Raw genomic sequence first — 19145 nt, forward strand, 5'->3', positions numbered from 1 at the left:
CAACGTCGGGCAAAAAATAGTGTTGTGGGAGTGTGTGTGCACGTTGGACGTGAGTGGTGAAGCAAGAGAGAGAGAACTGCGGCGAGTGTGTTAGAAGACGAGCGAGCTGCGGAGAAGAAGAGAGTTAGTTTAGCTTTGAGAATATCTGTGAATGTACAATGGAAGTTGCAGTTTGTGCAGAAATAAATGCTGCAGCTCCTCAAGACCAACAGAGGTCTCCCGTGTCTTGTTTCCCTGCTGCTGAGTGAAGTGACGGCGGGGGTTAACTCAGAACGAGTAACGTTATTGACCTTAACCCAGGAGACCAAAACTACGGTGTCTCCCCTGCTCCTTCTGACCACGGTCGGGAGAATGAAACAGGAAAAGTTAACACTGGGATCAACATCGGCAGGGCCTTCCATTCATGGAGGGATTTTCCTTTGGTAAGCTAACATTACTGCCAAGCAGGTGAAATATATGATGATATTGTGCTTTTAGCTTTCAATCACGTTAAGTCTTGTGTGTGTCGCCTCACTGTTTTGACCGATGCTCACTCGCGTCTACGTAGAGCGAGCACAAGCGCGGGCAACAGGACGCTGGCTGTCGTTGAATTGACGGCCAAAGGAGTCACTGTTAACAAGCAATTTCTGATTCTTACATTGAGTCCCTTTAAAGAATTATTAATTATTGTGATTATTCTTATTCTTATTATTGAACATCCATCATTAGCTTTGACCTGCTGTACCTGCTTTAGCTGTTTTTTCCTGTGTAATGAGGGATTATTACCAACATTTCAGCTGCACTCACTTTCAGTTTTTCCTCCAATTAAAGCAGATAATGTGGCTAAAGTGTTGGCTTGTTTACAACCTTTCTGACCTGTTTCTTTCCCCATAATGATGTTTCCATGTTCCCGGATCTCAGCAATTACTTTGGTGTGTACAATGTCATCATAAGTGATGAGAAATGAAGGCCAAAACTATGGTAGGGACCATAAAAAAAACAGAAATGATAGCCAATACATCCATTTCTTGCTGGGATTTCATTAAATCAAAGATATGTGAATGAAGTGGAGAGACAAACACCCCTTTCAACACATGCATATTAAAACACAGTCTCACAGCAGTTGGTGAAATAGTTACGAAATTTAATCTATTTGATTTGTGTACATTGACACGAATTTACCTGTTTTTCGTGACGCTCAGCGCGACTTTCAATAACGTATTTTTCGTGCGTTTTCCTACGAACGTTCAGCAACACGTGACGCACGAGTCAATTTCCTCTATAGTCTTTTAAAAATAAAACTACTTAGGTTTTGAAATAGATGGACTTGGTTAGGTTTAGGCAACAAAACTACTTAGTTAGGTTTAGGAAAAGATCGACTTGGTTAGGCTGAGACAACAAACTACTTAGTTAGATTTAGGAAAAGATGGACTTGGTTAGGTTTAGGCAACAACACTATTTAGGTTTTGGAAAATATCAGTGTTTGGGTTAAAATAACTCTTGAAGTGCTGTAACTTGGAAGTTACATGACAAATAAATCAACTTTGACTTCTGGTTTGACACGGGACACAAACGCTGGCCTCCTGGGAGAAAGTTCTGTCTTTTTTTGACCCACCCATCCACCCGACTTCTTGCCTATGTGCTGTTTGCCGCTCTTTATACTTTCCGACTACTTAGCTAAGCTAAACCCTTTGGTTAATTAAAGTTTTTCAGAATCTTCTTTTGGACATCTTTTTTTTAAAACATTGCAAGGTAAAAGTCAAGTCCCGTATCCGGGATATTATGGCATTTTTTTAAATCTCGTGACAATTTCACAAACTGCTGTTCGACTGGGCTACATATTACCACTGTACAATGCACAAAATTGTCTCAACATCATAGTGCAGGGACAACTGTGTATGCCGAGCTGAATCTCTAGTTCTCTTATTCCACAGAGAAGTTGTCACGCTGAAATCTTTCTGTCTGAAGCTGCAGATAAGAGAGATTTCTTTGCCACAACCTTCCTCCTGTGAACGTGTAATGACAGGCGTGGGTGTTTACCTCGGCACACCAAAGGTTCAAGCAGACACCAGAATGCTCCCCTTTCTCTTTCTGTATTCTCTGTACAACCCCCACCCCAGCCCCCAGCAACCCCCTCGCTCTGCGCTCCCTCCTTCCCCTCGCTGCAGTGGTAATTGGGTATGACACGGGATCAACAGGGAGAGAGCGAGGACGCATTTGAATGCGCCGAATGTCGTCTTCCTCACTTCTCTTTTCTAACCTGCTGCCTTCCAGCTCCCAGCCTCTCGCTCACCGCTGTTACCGTAGCAACATCTGCGTGACCGCATCCTCCATCCTCCCTCCTCCACCCCCGTGTCATTTCTTTTATTAAGATTGGCCGCTAGTGTCCAAATGTGCGTGTGCGTGTGTGCAGCAGCCTGACAGTGAGGTGCATAGCAGCAGAGCGTTGCCAGCCTAACTCCGTGCTCCGAGCCAATTACCACAGCCTCACTACAGAACTGAAAGCTACAACTCAGGAAAAATTAACCCGAGCAGAGAAAATGTAGCCACTTGAGTCAAACTTGTTACATTAAGTCAATCAAGTACATTATTGCACACCTGGGTACGCCTCGGTGATGCTCAAAGGGGAATATCTCTGCTGTAGGAGCCACACAGCCATGAAAACGTCCATACATAATCCTTCCTCATGTTTCCTCTTTTCCTGTCAAAAGAAAAGAGGTGAATTACAATATGTTAAAGGTGCAATGTGTAAGATCTGGCTAGAATTTTAGTTTAAAACCCCCAAAAAATTAACATTATTAACAAAATGTGATCAATGATGTCAAAGATGTCTATGTGACGCAGAGATATCTAATGAAATGAGCATGCTAAACTAAACTTAATTTAAACACTATTATAATTGTCATATAGTACATACCAGTGGGCAACTGATTGTATAGAAGTCTATGAGAAAATGAGCCTACTTCTCTCTTGATTTATTACCTCAGTAAACATTGTAAACATGAGTTTACGGTCTCAATCGCTAGTTTCAAGTCTTCTTCAATACAGCATGATGTTCATTTAGTAAATTATGGTCCCATTTAGAGTCAATGTGTTTTTAAATATTCATATGAATGATTCCTCCAACAGTTTTGCCTCCGAATTTTGAAATATTACTTCATACTTAAACCATAACTGAATATTGAGCTTGTCTTGTGCCTATTTAGTGATGATTGGGATTTCCTCTCAACACTAGCATATGTGCATCCTGTCTGCTTGTATTGTTGCTGTCGGTTATCCCTCACAGACTGTTTAAAAATCTGCATTCAACCCATCCTAAGCATTTAGGAGCAGCGGGCTGTTGTAAAGATCTGCCCACTGAGCTACAGCCACCCATATTTTATTTTAAAAAAATAATAAATTATAGGCTGTGACATTCAAGATACGCAGTAGAGATGACTGGATGGACCAAGTCTGTAGGAAGAGCACCGGTGATTCTGAAATAGCAGCCACAGTCAAAACTGCAGGCCACTCTATGTGCTACGGCCCAGAGACTTTTTCTCATGCATTACCATTACAAAAGAAACTGCTGTTAAACAGTAAAGAGTTCAGTGCTAGTTGGATTGGTGGTAACAGCAAGTGTGGTTAAAGCTGCAGTGGGTAGAAATGGAGCAAATATGATTAATAAAAGTTGTTTTTGTAAAACGTTCACTATATCCTGACAGTAGTGCGTGAGACAAAATCATGTTCCTCTGTGTCCTCCAGTGCTCCTAATGGCATCTGCAAGATTTCACAGACCGGAGGAAAACAACCAATCAGAGCCAAGCTGGACTCTGCCAATCCAGCTGTTGTCTATGAGCAGCTGTCAATCAAATGGTCAGACTACGCAGCGCTGATCAATATTCTGTTACTGTAAGGCCTATTTCTCCCATAAAATGTTTTCATAAACATCTTGTAGTGTACAGTTTACCCGCCCGCCACCCGGAGCACAGCCGATAGAAACGCCGTCTCTCTGAAATGACCTGTGAAGTCTCCTGTCACAGACTTAAAGCCTGAATACAGAGCCATGAGGAGGTGCAGACGTCTAATTTTCTCTCAGAACACTTGAATTACAATATGCTGAAAAGTTATTATGGAATTTATAGGTTATTTTGAAAGCTCTGATGCCAAAAACTTGTTGCCTACTGAAGCTTTAAAGGACGTTTGAAGGATTTAACCAAATGTTCTACAGTATTTGCTTATTTGCACTTGATTGCTTCTTTTAAGATAGGGTGTGACATCCGCTGTTGACAGAGAAACGCAACAGAGTTGGGCCTGGATGGACCAAGTCCTGTAGGAAGAGCACCAGTGATTCTGACATAGCAGCTGAAACAGCTGTAAAACAACAAAGAACATTTCACACATTCAAACATTTCTGTTTGTATAATCACAGTTTAAAGTCGTAACATTTCAGTGCTGGTAGGTATGGTGCTAACAGCAGGCGCGGTTTAATACGGTACAATTCTGGAGGCAGCAAACCCTTCTGGAGCAGCTACTGGTGTCTGTTTACAGCGCAGCCAAACAAACTCACGTTGTTTTAATACGGTCAATAATATTTTTTTTTCTACCGTGGCATGAGCAACCATGAACTGATTTCATGTTACACACTTCATAAGTAGTTTTCCACACAACAGCAGGACACAGTAAAAGGAGTTGATTACCTTACTGAGGAGATGGTGGTGTGCAGCCTGTTGCCTCGCAGCTCTTCATCTAACAGCTCTCTGTGGCTGCTCCCATTGCTCCCTGCAATAATTCAAACTGGGCCGCTGACAGAACGTGTTGAAAATGACCATATGTTGTTTTGTAAATGCATTTTTGGATCAATGAATTACTTTTTCACTATGAAAGCCACTTTATGTTTTAGCAGTTGAAAGCTTTTAATGTGACTATAGCAGCAGTAGGATGTTTGCATTGTCAGTAACTTAATATAGCTCTGCTGTAGGAGCAGAAACAGTCAACAGTGAAGTTGATATCAATGAGATTAAAGCTGAAGTAGGCGAGGTTGGAGCAAATATGATTAAAAAAAGCTATTTTTATAGAACGGTCGCTATATCGTGACAGTAGTGCATGAGACGGGTAACCTGAAAAAACTCATGTGCCTCTGTGTCCTCCGGTGCTCCTAACGACATCTGCAAGATTTCAGACCGGAGGAAAACAAGCAGTAAGAGCTGATCTGAGGTCTGCTGTCCATTTGCCGTCTATGAGAGCCGGCTGTCAATCACTCGCAAACTCCGACCAAACGGTCAAACTAGGCAGCGCTAATCAAATATGAATCAATATTATGTTATGTTAATGCCTATTTCTCTCCACAAATGTTTTCAGAATCATCTTGTAGTGTACTGTTTAGCTGTAAAATTAGAGAATTTGTTACCTGGCAGCCATGTCCGGAGCACAGCCAATAGGAACGCTCTCTCTCTGAAATGACCTGTGATTGGTCAAAGTCTCCACTTCTAGATTTTTTAAAGCCTGAAAACAGAGCCATGAGGAGGTGCAGAAATCTAGTTTTCTCTCAGAACACTTGAATTACAATATGCTGAAAGGTTATTATTGAATGTTTGCCCAATGATGCCAAAATTATACTGCCTACTGCTACTTTAAATTACTTAATAAAACAGTGTTATGTGCTGTGTTGTCTTGTGTGATTCTGCTCCCTGTCCTGTGTCTCTTCAGGTGCAGCCCTCCCCCGCCGTGCAGCCGAGGTGAATGGTTGTATGCAGCTGCGCCCAATCACCCATCAGGGCTGGGTGGTTAAGAGACCGGGAGAGAGGAGCAGACAGGGCCAGTACACATTGTTGCCAGCTGTGGTCAAAACGTATTTTTTGTTTAGGAAGGTTCCTAACAGAATAAAATGACCCGGAAGTATCTCAGTAGCAGCCATGGTAAGAGTTGGTCGAATTCTCTAACTGCTAAGGAAAGATGCTTCAGTGCTTCTTTTTTTATCCTGTATGGACCATCCTTTATGAAAGGAAAGGAGATAATGTCGTCCCACAATTCCTTGCGGCAGCAACTTTTAAAGCAACGCACCATTTGTCTGTTCATGAAAACAAACAATATGTTTATCATGCATATTATTTTCATACAGCCATATACTAATTGGGATTAATGTTGAGAAAAACGAGTGGACAGTGATAACCATTTTGTTTCACTTTATTTCTATTAATTTATTTCGAAGTCACAAATAAGTAAAAAACAAAACAATAACAAATAAAATCAGTAAACATATAGCAAATAATTAACCAGCATAAATAAATATTTCGTCTGAAAAGGAGTAGGAAGAAATATACATTTAATGGTTCTACTCCTCCATAACTCAAAAAATAACTAAAATTAGTGGTATCTATAGGTTATTCCTTTAAGATAAAGTCAGATAATCCTTTATTATGGGTTGATGTAAAGTGTTCGAGCAGCATAAGGACCTACAGGATCTCTCTTTCACACACTGCGGGTGAAGCAGCCTGTCACTGAAAGACCTATTTAAGAACGCATGGAGGGAGCAGCGTCTTTTGTAGTCCGTCTTCAGAACATTGTAGTTTCACCATGGCAGACTCACGTCACTAACGTCATAATTACAGAGCCTAGTGAAGTGCAGTCAGATTCTCCTAACACCACAGTTGTCTTTTCCTAAGTCCTTCTGAATTCTCCTTCACATCTTTCCTTGACCTCATGACGTTTTCCATCGAGGTCAAGGACAAGTGGTTAGGAAAAGGCATTAGGACGTAATTTTTGGACTTTTCGACCGCGGCCCGCTAGAGAGGAGCAGACGGGACCATAATGTTTCTCTCTGCGGAGCCCCGTCACTTCACAAGACACGGGAAACCTCTGTTGGTCTGGAGGAGCTGCAGCAGTTATCTCTGCACAAACGTCCACTGTACATTCACTAGATATTCTCAGAGCTAAACTAACTCTTCTGCAGTGTGGAGTGAGCGCGCATTCACGTCTAGAGGTGGAGCGAGTACGCGAGAACACGCGCTCTGTCTGAGTGAAGGCGAGCAGGCAGAGGAGGAGAGTACAGCGGCCACAGGCGAGCGCGCATATGTGAGCGCGCATGTGTCCCGACCCGGTACATTTATACGCTTAAAAAGTTACAAACAGTCCCTTTAATGAACACAATCACATGGTCTCATTTCATACCATCAATTCCCTTTTTCATAATTCATTTCTGATGTGCTTCATCAATGTAAGACTGAAAACTTGTAGACAAGTTTCATCAGTGTCATCTTTTCACGTTTCTCCAGGTCACTGCTTGTATCTTCATGCAGGAACTCATTGACACTGTATCACACATGGAGTCGTCCACATTACTAACCAGAATCCTGGGTGATCCCACATCTGCAGCGAAGCCTCCGTCATCGGCACACTTCCTTTCTATTTAGCTATTTCACATTGTGTCTCATCTAGTCCTCCGAGACATTTGGCCTCGATCCCTCACAGCACTCAAACTGTTATCTAGAAATTATAGTTGATTTACTGGAAAAAGTTGCAGCTGACGGTTGCCGTATGGTTTTTATTGTCATTATTTCATAGTAAAAACTTAGCTTGTGAGCTGTAGTCTGGCTTTGAAAGGCTCAATGTAGCTGGGGAACTTCCACATGGCAGTTAGTGGCGTACCTTTACAGCAGTGATTCTTAAAGTGGGGTCATCATCAGCATTTTTTTTTTTTTAACAAAAGTCTTCACAGTTCAACAAATAACATTTTAATTTTAAATATACAGTATAATCAGCCCAGTCGCCAGGAAATAATGTTGGCATTGTACGTTTCTGCTAAACATGTTGAATGTGGACGTTTTTTCATCCGGCAAGTGACATAGTACAGCAAGCTACCGTTATTGAAAGTTTCATGCAACGTCGTTTTACGCAACATACTCAACATTTTTTTACGCAAAGTCATTTTATTTTGGGCGGCTGTAGCTCAGTGGGTAGAGCGGGTTGTCCTTTAACCACAAGGTTGGCGGTTCGATCCCTGGCTCCCTCTGTCTGCATGTTGAAGTGTACTTGAGCGAGACACTAAACCCAAAGTTGCTCCCGGGGTGCTTCACAGCATCCTAATGGGATGGGTTAAAGGTCACAAGAGGTCACATTTCATGTATGTATCTGACGATTCTAAACGTTTTGTTCAACATTGTTTTACGTAGCGTGACATTAGAAAGGCTAAGGGCGGTTGTTGTTTATTTACAGTAGTAATGTTGTTATTATATGTTGGTAAATTATTATTCTAACACAAACCATTATGTTTTTTCTAACCTTAACCAAGTAGTTTTGTTTCCTAACGGCGTGTTCACACCGCCCGCATGAGCAGCGCGTGGCGGCTGCGGAACCTGTTGTTTAGTAAAGTAAAGATTCATTTTTAAATCAACACTTCCTGCTTTCATTTCAAAATGAAAGCCCTCAAGCGTTTTTTTCTGTGGACAGTACAGAAAATACATTTGTTAACATGAGGCTTTTATTTTGAAATAAATGATGTGCAGGACAGTGTTGTAGAACATGCAGTGACTTGCACGGCTCCATGAATTAATAAAGTACAGGGTTTTAATTGTGAATGATTACTATTATTTACAAATTACCACACATTTCTTAACCTTTTTTCTGTCTAAAATAAATATAAATGACATTTATAATGAAATAAAAATGGCCATTATGAAAGGGAAACTCCATGTAGAAAGAAAGGACTCGCAAAAGCAGCAGAAACGCTGCTGGTGTGAACAACCGATGCGTAAGTCACGCAGCAGTTCAGCGAGGCAGCCGCCAGGCGCTGCTCATGCGGGCGGTGCTTCCAGACCGTAAACCTGAGCAATCGTTTCTCATTGTTAACCATATGGCATTGTACATTTCTGTAAGTGTGATATGAGGCTGATGATTCCCATGGTTTGCAGAAAAGCCAAAATCTTTTCTGGCGACTGGGTTGGTAAAATAGTTCATAGATTACGTTCTATTCTTACAAATCTATAACTCTTGCAAATATGTTTAATACATATATTTTTGATTCATTTCTCATGTGTTCTTTCACATAACTAAGACTATAGAAGTGTAAAAAATAGTTTACGTCAAATTATTAAAAGGGACATACATGACGGGGTCCTCGGTATATTCTCTATCTTGTAAGGGGACTTTGGCTGGGAAAAGATTGAGAACCTCTGCCTTAGAGGATTCAACAGTGTGGGGTAGCTTGTCAGGCTAAATAACTAATACATTTCATTCAGTTTCATTTTATTGTTCTGTGAGGTGCTATTGCTTTAGTTTGAAAGATGATTTGAGAAGAAATGTTGCATTTCTCTGGAGGAATAAATAAATCACTTTTAAAATTAAATGTACTTAGCATTAAAATTAAAAGAAAGAAATAATTAAATATGCATATAAACAGGTTGAGGAGTCCAGAAGGAAAAAACTAAAAGACACACACAAGACAGTCACCGGATATGAATCATTTAATAAAATCATACAATACATCACAGGTCTGATGAATTGAAATCATGGCCAGGATTACCTCAGCTTATTCCTGTGTCATTAAAAAAATACAAAACCATAAAACTCAAAAACAATAAAACTCAATTAGCTCTTTTTTTTTTTTTTTTCAGCCAGAGATCAAAACAAGGACGGTACCGATGCCCTCCATTCATCTCACACCTGAAATGATTTTCTTATTTTTCATCCCAACAAAGGAAGCAGAAGTTTGGATGTAAACTGAATTTCACATTCAGATGATGGAGGACTGACCCTGAATGGATCTTTACAACCCAAATCTTAAAAATACTTTCAGCTGATCTTGTGAATGACTGAATTGAAAGTGTACTGACTCAGACCATGAATACACACACTCATTTCTCTCTCAAAAGCTTCCCTGTAGAATGTAGCAGTGCAGAATAATAGAGCGACTTTACCGGATGATACTGCAGATAAATAGCATAATATAAACGTTTTAAAAACAACGCATGCTAAAATAAAATCAACTCTCTCAGAATTCGAAACAGGAAAGCGACAAGTGTCGCTCTTAGTGCCAAAGTAAAAGCCTACTTCAAATAACAGTTTTACCCTTTTCCTCCCTCTCTTCATCCGTGATTGACCAGCAGGTTCTAAGAGAAAAAACAGAGAAAAAAAAAACGAGAATTAGTCCACCTGCACTCTGCCACATCCTCCGACCTTTGAGATGCTCTTAGGGAGCGAGGACTGTCATGTTTCGTGCATACTTTTCCAGCTTTAACTGACCACACCTGAAAGGTCAGAGCTGCTAATAGTAGGGATTATCGCAGTAATGGAGAGAAGTGAACCTGTTGATCGATGTTACTCAGCTCTACATCGCTACTCCAAAGGCTTTTTCATGTTGCAACAAATTGCAACTACAGGAGGTAGATAAGATCTGAATTTACCCCTCAACTTGTAACTGTGTCCCTCTTTGTTGAAGCAGTCTGTGTTTGGTATTTGTTGTTAGAATTTTACAAGACTGTTCCCATTGACATACTAAATATTTGGCAGTTTATTTGACCAATGCACTTGAAGTTTGGGCATGAATTTAAAAAAAAGAAAAAAATCTATTAGCCATTTTGTGCTACTTTACAAACAAGACTCGGTCAAAACTGATTATACTGTATATGTTTGGTTATTCAGTCTAAACAATCAACCAAAATCTACTTCTGAAAAGTTTTTAAGCGATAAATAGGCTACAATACTGCTGAATCTCATTTCATTTTAGAACTAGATCTCCTAGTTTCACAGCCTGGTCCAAGTTGCGTGTGCCGTAGGCGTCGCGCTGGACGGGCTCATTTGCATAAAGGACCGTTCCCACCTCTTCATTTTGAAAGAGAAAGGACCAATGAGGAAACTCCAACACTCGGCCGACCAATCGTGTAACTCAGTAAGTCAGTCACTCAGTGGCTCTCTGCGGTCAGGCCAAAAATCTCTAACACAATAAAGTTGTGACCTCTTTTACAGCTGGTGCACTGTGCTAATGTTAGTCAGTTTAGTCTCCTTCCACAAGGTGGTCACATTATTTTGTCTTCTCGTTGTATGTTGGGTATTTTTAAGGTATAGCAAAGTTGGGAATCTGGAAGAATGAGGGGAAATATATTTAGCAGAGGGTGTGTTAATGGCTGGCATCAAACAGCCAATCATACAGTTCTTCTTATGTTATTTCAAATCAGTGCAATCCCAACACATGCATATAGACTGTCTCATAATAGGGAGGAGAGGCAATCTGTTGGAAGGTGCAAAAATATCTGTTCAACCCAACCCTAAATATGTCTGAATAGTATGATATAATTCATTTTGAAGACTGTGAAGGCCCTAACATCACAGTAGTTCTCATTCATCATGATGCACCCAGTTTTATTTTCAATCACACAATAACTTTGTGCAGCTATAGATACATTTGTAGTAGAGCCTGAGAGGATTACTGAGACCAACACAGATATTTGATAATAAAAAATCAAGGTAACAATATATCGGACATAATATATATATATATATATATATAAAACAAATAAATATATATATATATATATATATATATATTTTTTTTTTTTTTACATAACGTAATGCACACAAACATTTCAGTGTCAGTACCCTCTGGTGGACAACCTATGTAACGATAACAACATTTATAAATTATTACAGGTGTATCTGCAGCATCTCGCTACTGCAATTTCTTATTACTTATTGGCTGACATGCAATATGTATCAAAATAAATATCTGATCAGCTAATATCAACCAATAATATCAGACCAGTCGATTTATCAGTCACACTTTACTTTAAAGAACAATAAAACCATGAAAAACTGCCAAAATGCCAAAAATAAATGAATAAATAAATGACTCAATAAAAAAATAAATGTCATTAAATGTAGCAAAAATAATATTAAATATGAATGTTGCCATTAATTAATTGATAAAACGTGACATAAATTGATATTTCTGTTTTAATTTGCTTCTTTATTTATTTATCTTTGTATTAATTCGCTTATTTATTTACTCTTTCGTTAAATTTTCCCTTTTATTTATTTATATATTAATATTCATTATTTTTTTTGATTTATGTATTTATTTGTATATTTTTGCATTTATTAAAAGAAGCAAATTTAAACAGAAATATCGATTCATGTAATTTTATCAATTAATTTCCATCATTAAAATCTCAAACAAACATTTGAAACTATTTGCTTGTTCCCACAGAAAACCTTCTTTTTAGTGCTGAAAGGAAGAGGTTACAACTGAGGGTTCTAACTAGAACCTTTACTAAAGGGATCCTCTTTACAACCCACATGTAATGGAACCCTCTTTAACGTTTTTTTTTGCATGTACAGTACAAGGGTTATATCAGGGGCCAATCTTGTTGGTGATACTCAGAACTCCTTATGCGTGACATCTACCTGGAATCCATTACAGATAGATTCAGGTAGATCCTCGTTTACAGTCTCTATAGCAATCTGTTCATATAACGGAGATGCAATGACCTCCAAGAGAGCTATAGCCTATCAGGCCTACCTACTTGAAAACAGCTACAAGAAATTGATCCCAGCAGTGCAACCGCCATCTTTCAACCAAAGATCAATGCTGTCCTTGAAAGCGTGTCATTGTCCCTGAGAGAACACAACAGGTCTGACAGCACGATTCCAAGCTACAGTGTACGACCTCGTCTTGAATACTGCGAGAGGGCTTCACTCCAATCATGTGCTCTGAAATTTTCTGTCTCTGAAAAGTAGGCGTAGAAATAACACAGATGGGATTTACACAAGCTACAAGAGGGGTTGTGGTAGAAAAAGAAACATGCGTTGACTTTTAGTCTGTTTTCAGAAACGTATTTAGCTGTAAAATGACAAAGTGTGAGACCCGGCCACCATGATGAAAACAGTCGAGCCAAACACAAGCAAATTTCTCATTTTACAGCTGAACAGTACAATATGTTTCTACAAATATTTGAGGTGAGAAATCGGCATTATAGTAACAGAACCTCGATTCATATTTGATCAGCGCTGCCTAGTTGCCGAGCAGCTGCCTGACAGTTTGATCAGAGTTCGCGAGTTTCACGAGCACCGATTGACAGCTGCTTAGAGACTCCTCGGCTCTGATTGGTTGTTTTTTCGTCGGGCGCCGTGAAATCTTAAAAATGCCATTAGGAGCACAGGAGGAGGCCGAGTAACATGATTTTTCTCAGATTACCTGTCTCATCCACTACTCAGGATATAGTGACAGTTTTATAAAAATAGCTTTTTGTCATATTTGCTCCAAGTTACCAGCTGCAGCTTTAACCATCCAAATCTGTTCTTTTAAAACTTAAAAAATTAAACAGAAGAGTAAATAAAAAAGGGAATTAATACAAAGATAGATAGATAAATAAATAAAGAAGCAAAGTAAAACAGAAATATCAATGTATGTAACTACTTAATCACAAAATTTATTTTTAATATTAAATTTATTTTTAATATTATTTTTGCTAGATTTAATGACATTTAATTTATTCATTGAGTCATTTTTTTGTTTATTTTTAAACGTTATCTTTTCATCAGTAATAGTTCTTTTTATCAAATAGCTGAGTGTGAGCTGACGTGTGGCTGAAGTAAATGTTTTGGAATCAAGATCACTATGTTATTTCTATTCTGAGCTTGGTGATGTCAGACAAGTCCCACTACTGATCCTAAAGTGCTATAGTAGCCGGTCTCCAGGGTTACCAATACATTGGTATAAACTGAAGTATCTCAACAAATATCAGATGGATTGCCATCAAAGCATACAGAGTTTAATGGTTCCCAGAGGATGAATTGTCATGAGTTTGATGATCCCCTGACTGTTCCTCTAGCATCATTATGAGTTTGACATTTTTGGTTTTGAATTAATTGTCTTAACAACCATTTGAAGGGTGACCATGACATTTGGTACAGATTCATGTCCCCCTCAGACAGAACAGAAAGCTCTAATAACTTTGGTGATTCTCTGACTTTTTACTGACACCATCATCAGCTCAATTTGTTGTAAAATATACAATCAGCAGAATCCAGAATTATTTCCCTTCCTCCATTCATGTGAATGAGCCCCAGACTGAGGCTGGACCAAGATTGTGTCTAGAAGGGAGCCCACAAATTGTGAAATCTGATCTGAGATCAACTAACTAACCTAACCTCAACTATTCGAGGTCAATGCCTAACCATAACAATCTCGTGAGAGTTTCCCCAGTTTGCGGGCTCCCTTCTAGCCACTACCGCGAGCCGCTGGCTCAGCCGTCGCCATGTTGAGAGCCGTGCGGAGATAACAGATATGCTCTGAATTTCCTATTGAGCACCTTTAAGGTTTTTCAACCAAAAAGAGTACTTTGCTTATGCACTTGTGTTTCTGTGCAAATACGGATTTATATGGTGAAAACATTTAAAACAAGCCTGTAATGCATCAGCCATTCCAGTAATCAATACAAGAGTTACATCTATTATTAATCCTTAATTCTTTACAGGAAAAATAAACTCTGTCTTGTAAATTTGCTTTGGTGTGCCCATCATAAATCGATCAGGCTCATCCCTGCTTGGCTTCAGAGGCTGGACAGCAGCGGGGGGGGGGGGGGGGGGGGGGGGGGGGCTGTTTCAGAAAGACTACTGGTCCCACTGAAGTCCAATAGTTTTTCATGTGGAACGATGCAATGAGCTAAATTGACTGAAGGCTCGAGGTGCATTGACCTGAAGCCAGCTGGCGGAGAGGCATGTATGTACTATTATGTGCATGTATGTGTGTGTAGAGAGGGCACGGTATCTGTTCTAAGCACCACAGAGTTCGCTCCAGCTGTGAAACTCAAACCATTAAAACCACAGACAGACTCATAGAGCAGGGTGATCAATATGGCTCCCCACTTCAGTCCTCTCATCTCATCCCTCTGATTTCCTCTCCCCACCTTCCACTCTCTTCCAATTCTCCTGCTCAACTCTGTCATCTGTCCTCTTCTCCTCTCATCCACTCATCTATCTATCTATCCATCCCTCCATTTTCTTTTCTTTCTGTTCTATTCTGCAGTTCACTGGGTACAAGTAGTAGGTGTATACATACAGTACAATGACTTAAACAAAAACCTGAAAATATTTTCTCTCCTTTTTTATCTTTTGTTAACGTTTGTTTAATTCGCTTCACTCTTTAGTTTAGATTATTTCGGTCATTTTCAACTTATCCCACTCAAATACACATATATAAGAATTGCGAGATAATAACGCGTTAACGCAAATTTGTTAAACACCACTAACTTCTTTTATGCATTAACACAACATGCAATTTTTAAGGTTGTATCAGGCTCAGTTTTAAAGCTAGAGTGAAAATACCGGTATCATTTGAAAGTAGAACCTGAGGTATCCACTGGTACCAACCATGTCATACTAGCTTGTCGAGAAGGAGGCTAAATAACACTCCAAACTTGTGCTAAATTTTGGCGAGGGAAAAACTGCCATTGCCACTTTCAAAGGGGTCCCTTGACCTCTGACCTCAAGATATGTGAATGTAAATGGGTTCTATGGGTACCCATGAATCTCCCCTTTACAGACATGCCCACTTTATGATAATCACATGCAGTTTGGGGCAAGTCATAGTCAAGTCAGCACACTGACACACTGACAGCTGTTGTTGCCTGTTGGGCTGCAGTTTGCCATGTTATGATTTGAGCATATTTTTTATGCTAAATGCAGTACCTGTGAGGGTTTCTGGACAATATCTGTCATTGTTTTGTGTTGTTAATTGATTGGCAATAATAAATATATACATACATTTGCATAAAGCAGCATATTTGCCCACTCCCATGTCGATAAGAGTATTAAATACTTGACAAATCTCCCTTTAAGGTACATTTTGAACAGATACAAAATATTGACAGCCCTAAAATGAATTGAAGCATACTTTAGATGCTTGTGTTCTATAGGCTATGCATTAAGTTTCGGTGTAATGTTCAGGTCTACAGCCTGCTGTATGACTAAATGCAGCAATAATATAATTGTGTAATGGTGTCCTACTGATCACAGCATGAACAGCGAAAGTAATTAGTACTCCGACAGGTTCTGAAAATGGTATCAGCACACTTCTACTAACCGGTAACACCTCACAACTCACCCACTAACAAACTAATGGATTTCCCACCTGTTGCTCTAATTGAAGATCCATCCTGAGTTACAGTAGTCACGGACTAAGAAGACTTGCTGCGGTTACACCACACCGCCTCCCAGATAGCACGTTGGTATCTGGGCTTTTACAACAAGCCTATTTTCATTTCACGTGGCTCCGGCCGGCAGATCAGAGAGAGACAGTGAAGGGAGTGGAGAGAGAAGAAGAGGGACGGGGGCCGAACACAGTAGGTTGATAGAAAGAGAAAAAAACTAACTAACAACAAACAGAAAGTCAGGAGAGGTAGAAGAGCAGCAGAAGTCTACCTGTTCTCCATTCTGCCTGAGCCAGCCTGGGAGCCTTGACTCAATTGGAAATCCATTTTATCTGATGACTGGCAGGCAATTGGGGCTCCCAGGCGATAGGCTGAGGTTCTGTGGTTGATAGGCCTGACCACTCCACTGCTGAGGGATGGAGGGATGGAGACGGAGGGGAATGTGGAGGAGAACATGTACTGTAAAGATTGTCTCCGCTAACAAAGTTAATTTCAGGCTACCTAGATAATCCGCTTCCTCCACTCCTATCAAAAAAATACAACATCTAACGGATATTTTGATTATCAATTAATCCGTTCCTTCATTTTTCAAATAATCAATAAGTCCAAAACTGCAAAAAAGAAATAAAATACGACGACAAATTGCCACGAAATATTGACAAACTAGAATTACTGCCTTGCGGTTGTATGCCTCCGTAAACCAGTCAGTTTGGAGTTTACATCCATGTCTGTTCAAAATGTCATCACTTCATCATTTTATCCTATTAATTTATTATTGATAAAACTAAGGCTGTCAATTGATTAATTTTAAATTATTAATCATGATTACTCGCAAATTAATCACACATTTTATAAAAATGTTTAAAATGTACCTTAAAGGGAGATTTGTTAAGTATTTATACTTATCAGCATTGGAGTGGTCAAATATGCTGCTTTATGTATATATTTATTATTGGAAATCAATTAACAACACAAAACAATGACAAATATTGTCCAGAAACCCTCACAGGTACTGCATTTAGCATAAAGAATATACTCAAATCATAACATGGCAAACTGCAGCCCAACAGGCAACAACAGCTGTCAGTGTGTCAGTGTGCTGACTTGACTATAGGTCCTTCTCATTTCAGCATTTTTCGCCTCCTCGACTCCTCGCTCCTCGATCCTCTGGCTGTGACCCGGAAATCGATCTCAGTCCTCCATCTTGAAGGACGTCCCAATTCATAAAATGCGCATCGAGGAGCGAGGATCGAGGAGCGAGGAGCGAGGAGGCTTGCTGGAGGAGCTATGAGCGAGGATACACCAGTGCATCCTCCAGTGTTTCCTGCACGGAAGTTTATCACCGACCGACACGCCCCCTTACTGGATATCAGTTATTGATTGGACGCTGCGCCGATTAGACTGATCTGATACATCAACATCACTAGAGTTTCATACCAGAGTGAAGACAGATCACAGATTAACAGTTTTATATTTTAGTTGTCTTTTTATTCACCATCTAGTTATAATCTGTGTTAACTGTAGGTGTGAACAGCAAACGGATCATGTTGATGGTGAAGTGTTCCAGCAGCAGAAGGACCTGCAGTATCTCTACTTCACACACCGTCACTGAAGGAGTCTGACACTGAGAGGGGTTTATAAAAGCTGACAACAAACAGACTTAAAATAACTTTCTTCATTTATTAGAAAGAGTTTTCTTTTGATGATCTGTTATTTCACTCATTCACTTTTATTAAGTATCCAGTTAAAGTCAGAGAGAGAAGGGGAGTCTGTCTTTTATACCTTTTACATCACTTATCCTCATTTCCATTCAGTCACATGTGAAGCTGATAATTCCTGAGCGTCGGGTTTGATATGAGTTATATCATTTCACTTTTCCCTCAAACATTCAGACTAATACATAACTTCTACTGTCAGAATATAAATTAATACAGACGATAATAATGAATAAATAATATAAAGATATTGTGCCAGTAGAGATGGTTCCTGGTCCTCTAAGCAGGACACAGTCCACAGTAGAAATAAAGACTGCAGCTGTTATTCATGTGCAGGTGTTTGTTAAACAGGTAACAGGCTACAGAGAGGAAACACTGCTGCTCTTATAACTCTGTTTCTTTATTACTATTAGATCAGTTCAGACATAAACAGCTGTTGAAGCCAACTGACAGCTGATCCAGCTGTGATCAGCTGCTGCTGTCATCAGAAACGGACGTCACTTCACGTGACGCTTCAGAGGAAACGACGTCTCATGTCTCTAAAAACATATTTACTCGTTTCCTCTCTCCTCGAGTCTTTTCCTCGCCTCCTCCGCTCGCATCTCCCGTGGGCGGGACTAAGACGCGAGTCGAGGAGTCGAGGAGCCGAGGAGTCGAGGAGTCCAGCCGTATAAAAGCACTAATGGGAAAGACCCTATGACTTGCTCCAAACTGCATGTGATTATCATAAAGTGGGCATGTCTGTAAAGTGGAGACTCGTGAGTACCCATAAAACCCATTTTAAATCATATCTTGAGGTCAGAGGTCAAGGGACCCCTTTAAAGTGGCCATGACAGTTTTTCCTCACCAAAATGTAGCATACTTTTGGAGAGTAATTTACCCTCCTTTGCAACAAGCTAGTATGACATAGTTGGTACCAATGGATTCCTTAGTTTTCCTAGTTTCATGTGATGCCAGTCACGTATCTTCACTCGCTGCTTAAGTTGCGTTAATGCTTAAAGGAATGTGTGGCATTAAAATGAATTTGTGTTAATGTGTTTTTATGGCTTTAACGTTGAACGCCATGATAATAATATATTGTGAAATTGTCATAATTAGTATATGAATTATTGAGCCAAAAACGTGTTTTGTGAGGGCACGATGACCTTAACCTTTGACTACCAAAATCTAATCAGTTCATCCTTGAGACCAAGTGGATGTTTGTGCAAGATTTGAAGAAATTTCCTCCAGGCGTTCCTGAGATATCACGAGAATGGGACGGACGGACGGATGGACGGACGGGCAACCTGAAAAGATAACGTCTCCGGCCACGGCTGTCACCGTCGCAGAG

General features: G+C 39.9%; 1 protein-coding gene across 3 annotated transcripts in view; it reads right to left on the minus strand.

The window, feature by feature from the left end:
• Nucleotides 1–9401: 9401 nt before the first annotated feature.
• chchd6a (coiled-coil-helix-coiled-coil-helix domain containing 6a) overlaps nucleotides 9402–19145 on the minus strand; it is a 101081-nt gene continuing 91337 nt past the window's right edge. For all 3 annotated transcript variants that reach the window (XR_005207252.1, XM_037772614.1, XM_037772615.1), the window contains one exon: nucleotides 9402–10064. Coding sequence is in view for 2 of the 3 variants with exons in the window: in XM_037772614.1 (XP_037628542.1) it covers nucleotides 10041–10064 (24 nt within the window). In the remaining variant the exon portion in view is untranslated. The remainder of the gene's footprint in view (nucleotides 10065–19145) is intronic.

Source organism: Sebastes umbrosus, chromosome 6 (assembly GCF_015220745.1).
Source record: "Sebastes umbrosus isolate fSebUmb1 chromosome 6, fSebUmb1.pri, whole genome shotgun sequence".
Classification (NCBI taxonomy): Eukaryota; Metazoa; Chordata; class Actinopteri; order Perciformes; family Sebastidae; genus Sebastes; species Sebastes umbrosus.